The 12,257-nt window shown below is 33.6% G+C and overlaps 1 protein-coding gene and 1 pseudogene across 1 annotated transcript; one reads left to right on the top strand and one right to left on the bottom strand.

The window, feature by feature from the left end:
- The first annotated feature begins 1,195 nt into the window (after positions 1-1,195).
- LOC149209545 (uncharacterized) lies at positions 1,196-2,527 on the top strand. Its single transcript, XM_089398661.1, has one exon. The coding sequence runs from the start codon at positions 1,196-1,198 to the stop codon at positions 2,525-2,527; it is 1,332 nt and encodes a 443-aa protein (XP_089254787.1).
- Positions 2,528-7,396: 4,869 nt separating this feature from the next.
- Positions 7,397-7,795, bottom strand: LOC149209544 (uncharacterized; annotated as a pseudogene).
- Positions 7,796-12,257: the final 4,462 nt, after the last annotated feature.

Below are 12,257 nucleotides of genomic sequence, written 5' to 3'. Positions count from 1 at the left end.
AATAAATTTTATGAAAAGTTTATAAACCAAATTTAAAAAACAAAGCATAAACAAACAGACTGCCCCATCACAGCAACCTAACCGCGTGAAACGTTTTCATGCAGAGAATTTTGGAATGGTCACACACAAAGTGGGTGAACCGGAAGAGCTGTGGATATGAAAGGCCTCCCAGTCTTGAATCATAAAAAATCATTTCTAACATGACTTCAGCCTCACCTTCCTTCTGCCAACTGTAACATGCAAAGTCGCAAATAGTAGTGGTATTCAGATGCCTTTGAAATTTTGTGTGCTCATGCAGTTTAATTAACATATATATTTAAGTTTCTAACAGCACACACAAAACACATATATAGAATCAACGTAAACTAACGGCGACTAAGGGTCTGCATGCAGAAAAATGCTCAAATGTTCAACTTTTAATACTAGTTCAGTTTACGATATTAAAAAAATGACTTCTATGCTATTAATATTAGTTCAGTCTCACCTTCCTTCTGGCGACTGCAACATGCAAAGCTGCAAATAACAGTGGTATTCAGATACATCATGCTTTGAAATCATGTGCCCCTTTGACTAACAGTGCATGACCATATTTATTTATGGAATCAAAATTATCTAACTACATTAAAGTGTTTGCATGTAGCGAATGCTCAAATGGTTAGCCTTTCTTAAACAGGCCCATGGTGGAGTGAACTGTGAGACCTTAAATCCAAAAACCTCGTTCTTGCGGACATGATCAAAGTCAGATTGAAGGCTGCCTTCTTAAATGCAAGAGCACACAAAATTATTAAAAGCAGATTGAAGACCGGCCGCCCCTCTGCAAAATCTGTAGACAAATTATAAAAACACGAAAGAGAGCAGATCGAATCTTTCAAAGGACAAATTACCTCTGTGTTCTTTATCCTCCATGGCTACAGCATTCCTGCTAAGAAAAAATTCTTAGCATGGCAGGTTTTATGTGTTATTTGATAGGGAAAGATTGCATCGGCCCCAGTACCGCTTACTACTGAAATTTTGCCACGAACGTGATGGCCATGACATCAAACCTGTTTTCCTAATACCAAATATTGTGAGTACCTACTTTTTCTTTAGTCTGCAAGAAATATAATATATTGCATCATATTGGTTAACAGTGCGAGCGTTTTCCCAGTAGGGTTTAGATTAGCGAGCAGTTTTCCTCCTTTTAATTTTGGCCCCCATGGAGACAAAAAGTCATATTTGTGGAAACTGTGAGAATGCAAATTCACCTTCCGTTTGCGCAGCTTGTGTGAATTACAATTTAAACGAGAAGTATAAGCTTCTCAATGCCCTGAAACACCATCGCGATTCCTTACATAAAAGGTTGGATGAGAAGCTTAAGGCTAACAGCCAAGCAGTTCACCAGCAGCGCTCAATATTAACTAGTGCTAAAAAGATTGATCACCTAAAAGAGATACTTCGTCTCAACGAGAATCAACTTTGTGAAGAAAAGTCTGATCTAGAGGCGAAAAGAAAAGAACTAAATACGAAGCTCAACTCACTAGCTGAAGCCTCTGCTGTGTTAAAGGAGAGCAAAACGAAACAGTTGAAGTTGCATTCGGAGCTAATTTGCACCAAAAACTCGGTCCTCACTGGACTTCAGGCAGAGCTTCTGCAAAATCAATCTGTTGCAATAAAACAAGTTTGCAAGATTTTCCCACTTGATCGTGTACACAAACGTAATGATGGGAGAAACAGAGACGAAAGGTCTGGCAGAGAGTATTACTATGACCAAATTTGCAATGTTTCGTTGCCTCGAGGTCTTAATCCATATTCTGTTACACCACGAGAACTTGCCGTATCAATGGGGTATATGGTGCAGCTTTTGAATCTTGTAGCCCGGTGCCTATATGCCCCGTTGCTTCTTGATTCTGGGTTTGCAGGTTCATGTTCCCGTGTATGGCAAAGAAGTTCGTATGCAGATTCTCGGAGGAAGCGGGGGTATTCTCTTTTCTTTCCAAGCCAAAACAACTGTATCCGGCATGCGAGTAAAGGGTGTTCATCAAGTGTTTTGGATGTTGCATCTGTATTGAACTTTGACCTGAAGAAAGTTATGGGCGAGGACGTGCAGAAAGGGATACATCTTTTAAAAAAAGCTGTGGCGTGTGTGACCAACTATTATTTCAATTTATTTTCGATTCCTTTGCCTACTGACATCTCCACTTTCGAAGCATTTCAAAAGATTTTGAAATTTATCTCTTCCATAGATAAAGATGCTGCTACTTTTATAGAAGAAACAAAGTTAAGGTGTAGTCGAAGACAGGGTGTACTGCTTGAGTCATCAGATCGTGGAATATCGTCAAGGCGCTTACAGGAGAGCCAAGAGTCTAAAGAACAACTGTCGTTGGTTGTAGGCAGGGGAGATGGGCCAAGTTGGTTCACAAGTACACAATTACTTTACAACAATGAAACGCCAGATATGAGAAGATTAAAAGATGATGGATGGGAAGTTGTCGAACATGTTACTCTGCCGCCACCGCCTTCACTTTCAGAAGATGTTGAACGACGGTAGCGTAATGCTCCTGGATTTACAGAGGTAGTGAACCGTGTTAATCAACAATTGTCTCCAAAGGTACAAAGAGAGATCGATAGGATTATTAAATTGGAATTGTTGAATTTTTCTAGAAGAATTAATTGATTTGTGGAAAAAGTTGTTTTCTAGGACTAGATCATTGTGCAATTACTTTTCTTTAGATGTTTTGTTTATATCTATATTATATTATAAGGAACACATTGAATGTCTTATTTCATTTTTGCTATCCTTATTAATATCTTTTTGGTGCTTTTTATTGATCAATTTGATGAAATATTCCATTATCCTTTGGTCAAAGTCCTCACCTGCATATTAGTGTACATCCCGGTAAGTTCAAAGCTCGAAAGTCAACCAAAAAAGTCAATGGCAAGAAAATACTCATTTGAAAGATAGATAGTGAAAGGGAATTGATATATATATTTTTAATTTTATTTTATATTGAATAATTATCTCATGGTTTTATGTTGTTATTTTTTGAGTTCACTCATTAAATTAAATTTGTGATTTCAATGAATTCTCGTTAAATTTTAGATAAATTAGATTGGAAAATAAATCAGAATTTCTTTTAAAAAATGAACCTTAAAAACAAATATATATATATATATATATATATAATTTTAAAATACATAATAAATTAATTTAATTTCTTTATCTATAAATTTTAAAATATTTAATTATTTAAGTTAATTTAATATATTATTATGTATGTATTATAATAATAATTAATATTAATATAATTAATTTTTGTTGTGATGATAAATCATATCAGTTTGGAAGAAATTAATAACTTGAAATGTGATTTATCAAAAATACATTATAAAAATTAATATAATTATCATTATTATTATTAAATATTTTACTAAATAACCTAATTATTTAATAAATATTATTATTAATATCAACATTAATATACTTATCATTATTATTATTAAATATTTAACTACCTAACTTAATTATTTAAGGCCAGGTCTAATGAGTAATTGTGTGAATGGTCAAAAGTGATTGGCCAAAAGAAAATTCAAAAAGGTGTAGTGTTTGAATCATATTTTTGATGGTGAAAATAAATTCATCCCCATCAAAAACTTCCAAAACATCTAAAATCTTGAAATTTGACACATGTAATCTAAATTTACGAAAATCCTAAAAAAATTTACAAATTGTTATCAAAATCCAGACAAATTTACAAACTATATGCAGTAAGTGAATATCAATAGATATATGCCGCTCTGTGCTTGAACGGTTCAATTCGAGCAAGATGTGTGACGTTTAGTCCGAAAAATATTATGCTTTATCTGCTATTATCTTGCACAGGGAAAAATGATTCCTCCAATTTGCTTGTCGAGATGAGTTCATCTAGGCTCCGAGTGTCAACTCAGCTTTCAATGAGGGGGTGTTAATCTTAAATTAGATATCTTAATAATCAGAAAAATCCATTAAGCTGTCATGCGTGTTTGAAGATTAAAAAAGAAAATAATGATGGAATATATTTTTATCATAGTTAATTAGGGTTATTTTGTGGTTTTTTTAAAGGATAGATATAAATTAAAATCTAAAATAATTTATTTAATAAGTAATATATATATATATATATATATATATATATATATATAGGAAAAAAAAAATAAATTGAAATTGAAATGGTTTATGTATAGTACTTTATTAAAATATAGACCTTATATATATATATATATAAAATAAATTGAAATGTTTTAGTGATTTCTATCAAAAGACTGTTTAATTCATTATGGATTATACAGAAAAGCGAAGTTGGCTTTTGGCAAAAGCCAACGAAGATAGAAAAAGCAGTGAAAACATCTTGCCATGTCAAGAAGGCAATTTAACTGATATTTGGAAAAAGCAGTAAAAATATCTTGCCATGTCAAGAAGACAATTCAACTGATATTTGGAAAAAGCAGACACACTTCAAATCAACGGTTGAAAGTGTCTCACTTGATCCAACGGAGGAGGATGAAAGTGTTGACAATTGTTGATGCATAGGAAAGGCCTATCGGCCTAATTATAGAACGTCTGGAGTGAAAATAGGTTTAATTGAGTGTATCTAGGTGGTTAGGACTCTTGTTTGATAACTTTTATATTGTAATAGATAGTGAGAAATTTGATTTATTATGGGACCCAGTAACTTACTTGACATGTAATTAGTAGTAAATTTTTAGGGTCTATTATTTATCTTCTCTTTAAACCAAGTCACAGCTTTTGAATTTTGATTTCTCACATTTAAAATTTTTTACATTACTTTAAACACTAAGTGAAACGCTCTGAACACAATCTGACGCATATACATAATTTCAGTTTTTCTTAAGTTATAAAGTACTTTTCTTATAACAATAATGTCTGTGACATACATTCTATAAATTGGTTAGCCAAAATCATAGTTACAAAATTCTACTGAATTGGTAAAAAAAATTCGAATATTCGTAGGTAAGTTCGGTTCGGCCGAATTATTCGTAAAAGATAGATTCGTTTTATGATGCATGCGGATTATATGGGGCGGGAGATTTTAAAGCCTACGAGATTGATTTAACAGAGCGTTATCTTTACCGAAATCTTTAACTAAAATAGTAATGGATGTCTCACAGATTAGAGAGGGAGCGATCCACAGGACAACAACCTTTACTCATATTAAAAGTAAAATTGGAAGATATTAAAAGTAAAACTCGGAGAACCTTTAGTTATATTAAAAGTAAAATTGGGATATTTTGATAAATTAGAGAATTTTTTTTAATATATTAAAGAATTTTTTTGAAATATATTGGTGAATTTTTTTTGAAGTATATTGGTGAATTTTTTTTGAAGCATATTGGCCAATTTTATTTGAAGTGAAAATTTTTGAATAGAATTATTTTTGTACCATATTCTAATTCGAACTTGGTAACTAACTATGACCAAAATCTAAGATCAGTCTAGACATTCAAAAGAAAACATATAATGTATATGTGTGTTTGTCTTAATATAATAGCTATTTAAATAATAAAATTGAATGTAGATTTTCATAGTTGTTTAACATGTTGAAGAGTAGTCTCTTGGATATTATCATTAAGAACAAAACATTGAAATTTTGTTATTGTGAAAAAATATTAAACAGTAGAAAAAAAGATAATCATTAGACATAATACCAAAAATGGAGAAATAAAATATATTATGACAAGGGCAATTGAGACCCATGCTAGGATCAAAGTTTACTAATTCCATTGCTTATGTCATTAGCCCTAGATTGGCTAAACTCAACATGCATTTAAGTCAATTTCATGAAACATATAAACACAACTCACAATCATATTACCAAATTTGTGGTCATCATGGAGTATTAGTTGAAGACTAAACATCTCATTTGTTTTGATTCAACTAAAATTTTAGTCTTAAACTCTCACTACTCTTCCCACATTTTGAGCAAATCCCTAAAAATTGAGGAGCATAAAAAACAACTTTAATATTGTAGATGGCTATTGTTGGACACCTAATCCTAAAGGGTTAGTGTGGAATTCGAATGGACAAAAGCAGTCCAAGAGACCTTGGGATCTGAATCCCAAGAGTCACATATGTGTACTATAAATGTATATCTATTGCTAATAAAAAATTGAACTCACTGATTTATCTTTTATATTGTTTGCTGTCCATGTGTGTTTAACATGGTATCAGAGCCATGATGAGTGGCCTGTTTTCCCTGAGCAACTGGTCTGAGTTGCCTTGAATAGTGCTGACTAGAGCTGACCTAGTCTTCTGTAACGCTCCATTAATTATTCCATCCCTGCGTTGTACCTGGGCCCTGCTCTTCTGAAGCTGCATACAAAATGATGTCAGAGCTGAAACGGTTCATATGCTTGGCTGATCGTGGAATTGAGAGGACTGAGGGAATAGCGGCTTGTGTCTATTCTGAATGGAAAAATAGGTCGAGATATTGCACACAGATAGTATTGCGCAGAGATAGTATAGGGTATAAAAGATATAGGCCAAGGACTTCCGACGGATTCCCATGCGGTAGGGAGATAGCCAGCCCACTGCAGCACCCCCGCCAGCCACTCTTCATCTCTCTAAAAATCAATTTCTGAAGGTAAATGTGTGACTGCGTTTTTTGGTAAAAAAATGTGTGACTGCGTTTTTTTGGGAGCACGGTCTTTAGAGACATCCGCCGAAGGTGAAAACCCTCTGTAATAGTGCCCAAGTCGGTCGCATGCAGATGATCTGTTTTTCTAATGAGATTGATATCCTCCGGGGCAGCGAAGTTTCTGATGCAAGAATGGGTGACGCAAGTGGGCTTCTGAGTCAAACCCACACAATTCGACGAGTCTAACTGCAACATTGACAACGCTTCCACTCTGAATACCTGTCTATTGAATGAGTCGGCATATTAACGGTGGTATTGAAGCGCATGCTTGTGTATCTATTGCATCCATAAAGCTGTGGTATAGCTGCGTTTTGCATAGCTGTGGTATAGCTGTGGTAAAGCTGTGGTATAGCTGTGGTATAGCTGCGTTTTGCATAGCTGTGGTAAAGCTGTGGGATTTAATATATCAAGCATTGATGTCTGAGAGTACATAAAAACCTGGAGAATAAAAGGCCTTGACACACCAATGCTTCCGACATAGATAGACGACGTGGCTTCTATCTCTTTTGCATTGTTGGGAGTGTTTACTGTTGTTCTGAGCCTCACTGTTGGCATATCCTGTACATAGAAAAAAGGAAGGATAGTTCTGGAGGCATTGATATTAACAACAGCTGTGGTGTTCTCACTAACTGGTTACACATTCTGGGCGGCAAAGAAGGGCAAAGATTTCAGTTTCTTGGGTCCAATTCTGTTTTCCAGCCTCATTGTCCTCATCCTATTTAGTTTTATCCAGGTGATTCTGCAGGAACGTCATCATCCAAAGCGCCACCAGGAGATGTGAGTCCAAGACACATGATGTTTGCTCCAGCAAGGACAAATTTGATTGCCCCTCTGTCTACTTGAAACTTTTTCATTATGTTCGGATATTGATGTAATAGACGCAGGGTCAACATGTAAGGACCATCTCGAACGTTGAAGAAGAGTGGTACATTATTCACCAAAATCAGATTAATATGATTCTGGCATTTTGCAACTATAAGAGGAGATTTCTTTGGAAGTAAATCTTCTAATACAGGCTCCAAATCCGGATACTCCTCTGCAATGCTTTGACGGATCTTGCGTTGCACAGATGCCTTTACTTGATTCTGGGAAGAAATTTCCTCACTAGAAAACTTTTTGAACATTTTTGCCGCAAATTGTCAATCCCTGGAAGTGAGTAAAGCTTGGATTCAGTTAAAACCTGGATGAACTAATATCGTATTTCCAGCCAAATGAGCTGTGACAATGAGTGAGTACTTAGCAGCTTTTGCCTGTGTCCAGGTTTGAAAAATGAACTCTGTCAGATTAGCAGACATAGAAGACTTGTATTGCGGTATTCAACGACATTTTTTAACAGCTAAGTCTCAATGTTGAATAGTGTGAATGGGAACTGTGAGCAACAAACAGTGGCATAATATTATACCAGAAGTGTTGATGGTTCTTTGCAACTAGAAGAAAATCAGAATAGCTTCTTAAGATTATAATTGGTCTCTACAGTGTGAAATTTTTTCGGTTCTATTTGTATTCTGTTCTACTTTGCTGCGATAAAGAATAAAGTACACGGGTTCAGCTTACAGTCATTGTGTGAAAACTTGATAATTGAAAAATCTGTTAGTGATTGGCTAGATTCTTAGCTGGAATTAGTTGAGTGCCTTTTTCAAACTGATTTTTTGAAATCTTCAATAGCTGGGGTTTGTCTAGACTTGCTGAGTGTTCATTTCTTTGTTGAGACAATGGCTAGATTTCATGATGTATTAGAGTTACTGAATACACTAATACACTCCACTATTGGTGGGAAGGTAAATGTTAGCAAAGACACTCTTTGTGACATTCAGACCTGCCTGCATGATGCACAAGAAAAGATCGACTTTTTGCAGCTTGAATCACAGCTACAGCAAGAAGAGCTACACCATTCTGAACCTGTTTCTGTTCAGAACATTGAGACAACCACCCATCAGCAGCATGTTAATAATAGTACAGATCATTCAAATAAAGCAGCAGTTGTATATGCAGATGCAGAAACTCAGTCTGCACTTCCCAAGCCCATCATCAGACCTTGGGAACAGCTTGTCCACAACAAGCACAGAACCGGTCTTGGATATGACAAGGACTTGTCCTTTCATATTCCAGACTATGCCAAGCCCATTCAGTTTCAGAGTGCTGGTTTCATTTATGACAGTTCACCTGCTCCTCATGACAGTTCAGCTTCAGCTGTTCCAGACTCTGCCCATTGATATACATTTATATTGTTTGCTGTCCATGTGTGTTTAACAGCTATAAACTAAATTTGTCTTGGAAACCCCTTATTCATCATACTCAGGGTCTCCTTTAATTCATCACTTTATGAATCCTTTGGTTATCTCATTCCTCCTACACCATATTGCTTTTAAATCCCCTTTAATGTCATTCATTTTTTTAATAGTTTATTATTTTATAATAATTTAATTGATTGATTTCTAGTAGTATTTTTTATATTTTATTAAATTTTAAAGTTTTAATAACCATTTTCAATATTGTAACCATATTTATTTTATTATTTATTTTCATTTATTTCTTTTAACAAATTTTTACCATCTTTATTATTAATAATTTATTGGTTTTACAACATCATAATAATAATATCCTTTTTCATTCTCTCAAAAATTCCCTTTAACCCTTTTCTATTTCATCTTTATCCTTTATCTTATAAGTTTTTATCAAATCTTATTTTTTTTATCAAATCTTATTTCTTTAATTTGTATTATATATCTTTCCAACATCTACCTTTAATTTTTCTTAATTATTAATTTATTTTTAATTTTTCTTTCTTAATTATTGATTTATTTTTAATGTTTTCTTTATTAAAATATTTGGGATTCTATATATTATTCCTTAATATTTAGTATCTTATTTAAATATTATCTTTTTGATCTTCCTAAAGTATTCACTTAAAAAGTTAGGAATTTTCAAAACTTCCAAGACAATAATTATCCAAAATAGTTGTTCTTCAATCATTTATACAATTATAAAAAAATATTTCTTATATAGATTCTCCATATTTTTATTAATAATTTTAATATTTGTATTTGTTTGTTAAGTTGTGTAAGTTTGACTTTATATTTTATTTGTCTAAATTTGACTTTATACTTTACTTGTGGCTTGAGAAATCTAGGCATCTAAACCATCTAAACTACCTAGGTATTACACAGACCATGACATATACCGGTACGTATAATACAACTTGTGAACCTAATATTTATAAAAGTAATAAATTAAATATAAATGTAAATTTTGAATATTAAACTATATTTAATCATTTAACCTTTTTAAGGATTATGAATATAAAATTATATCAAAAGATTAAGATGGAAAGAAAATATAACAAAAACAAAAAAGATTATGTATTTTTAAAAATTCATATATTATACTTAAAAATACCATAGCAAGGATTTAATTTGATATTAAAAAAAATATTTTTATAATCATTTTATGAAATCAAAATCCAAAACAATCAACTTATAGTTACCCTAATAAGCCTAAATATAAATATATATATAAAATAAATAAAATTATTAATAAAAATATATGAAATTATATATAAAATAAAATCCTATTATCAAATATTCATCAAATCCTATCATTTAATTTAGTGAGAAGAGTTTCAAAATCACTAAAATTACAAATAGCAACTCTCAAGATCCTATGAGAGACACCCATACTTTGGCCTGCGAAAAAAGGATGCCTGCACATATACAAAGTCTAACATAATTATAAAATAAAACCTATAATATCCCAGGCCATAACGTCGCAAGGGACAACCCATCGAATATGACATCTAACATTAAAAAAAATAATAATTAGAAGTCACACCCTGGCTGCAAAAAAATAGACCAGGAACTTCATCCATAACTTAAAGTCGTGAATGATCGAAGACCCAAACGAAACATGAACTATGGAAACTACCACATGCCCACCATATTAGGCGAGGACCAATCTCACAAACCACCATGCATCAAGAGGCAAAAGGGAATTCCACATGCCCACCGAAAGAAGCCAATAACTGATGCAAAGAGCCATCCCAATGCCCCACACCCCATTGATGCAGCCCAGGTCTCCACGGCCGCTTCTACCAGGATCTTCCTCTTACCTTGCATAAAAACATGCATCTCAATTAAAGGGCGCACCTTTCGGTTCTATCTGACCATAGTTCAAATGCCATTAACGCAATAACGCATGCGCTTCAAGGTGTAATCGTGGTGTATATGTGGAGATTCAACTGAACAACAACTATCATTATACATGCGCCTGTGATAACTATTTATACTACCAGCAAACTCAAAATCGATGCACATATGCATCACAACGGACAGCGATGAACATAAACATGCTATCATATATATAAATCCACGCCTCCCATTTACGCAACACCAGGCTATATATATATAACAGTTTGGTAATTAAGCACCGGATACAAAGGTTAAAACTTCAATTCAACCTGTACATACATCACTATATACCTCCACGAAATCAAACATACAGCAGCATATAATAATGAACCTTCAAAAGGTTATTAACATACGCATGCAACAGAGATATCCATCCACTCTTCCGCTGCGTTCGTCCTTAATTGGATATGGCCGACAGTTAAACCCGTGCTACCATATAAAACTATAATGTTGTGCCATTTAAAGGTCTCGAAAACTCCAGAGTGTTCTCATTCAATCCTCCTTGTTATAACCAGAACTTGTTACGTTGCTGTTGTTGCAAATTATATTAATATATCCAAGCCTTTACTTCTGGAATTGCCCAACAACGACTGTATGTACGCAGTCCTTACTACGAACCGTCTACACGCCTAAAACCCTGGATTCTATTCTTTATAACCAGCGTATCATCAGTTAACAGGCGCAGCTCTTCCAGCGTTTTATGGAAATGATTCGGTGTTTAATATACAACAATATGCAAGCGTATTACAGAGGCCCTATTAATAATAGACCGGAGAGCGCAATTCACACAAAACATCTGCAACCTCAATCTAGGCAAGGCAGATTAAGAGATAAATGCTGGAACACACAGGCGTAATTATTCATTGCTTCTTAATAAGCCATTCATTCAGGATTCAATTAATCACAAATCAACGTATAAAACCATTGGACTTAAGGAACGCTCCAACATAGTGCCAATTCCACGCCTTTCTCATGAAATTAATAATATATGTGTACATCTGAAACATTGGTTACATAAAAACAAAAGAGACTACTTACAAACTTGTTCTTACTGGCCAGATATGCAAATCTATGGCCCTTTTACAATTACCAGAAGGCTCCCAAGGAGAACCCTTTCTCACTCTTCACAATCACTCCTCACAATTTTTCCTCTATTTTTCTCTCAAAAAAACCATTCTTATTTACACACTGAACTAATTAAATGCTCAATCCCCTTAATATCTCCACACCACTAGAATATCTCAACAACCCTATTATCTAGAATCTTATCCCTTCATATCCTTAACCAATTCTCTCATATCCTCTTAATTAATAAAAGGATATTTACAAAATCCTCACATTCTCCTATTTTAATAACAAATTAATTAATAAAATATTAAAATTGTCACACCCCCTTTATCAC

The sequence above is a fragment of the Pinus tabuliformis genome, chromosome 1_2 (assembly GCF_031772625.1).
Source record: "Pinus tabuliformis cultivar Carrire ecotype Pingquan chromosome 1_2, CPIR1, whole genome shotgun sequence".
Classification (NCBI taxonomy): domain Eukaryota; kingdom Viridiplantae; phylum Streptophyta; class Pinopsida; order Pinales; family Pinaceae; genus Pinus; species Pinus tabuliformis.
The sequence above is the reverse complement of the archived record's forward strand: the minus strand, read 5'-3'. Positions and strand labels throughout refer to the sequence as shown.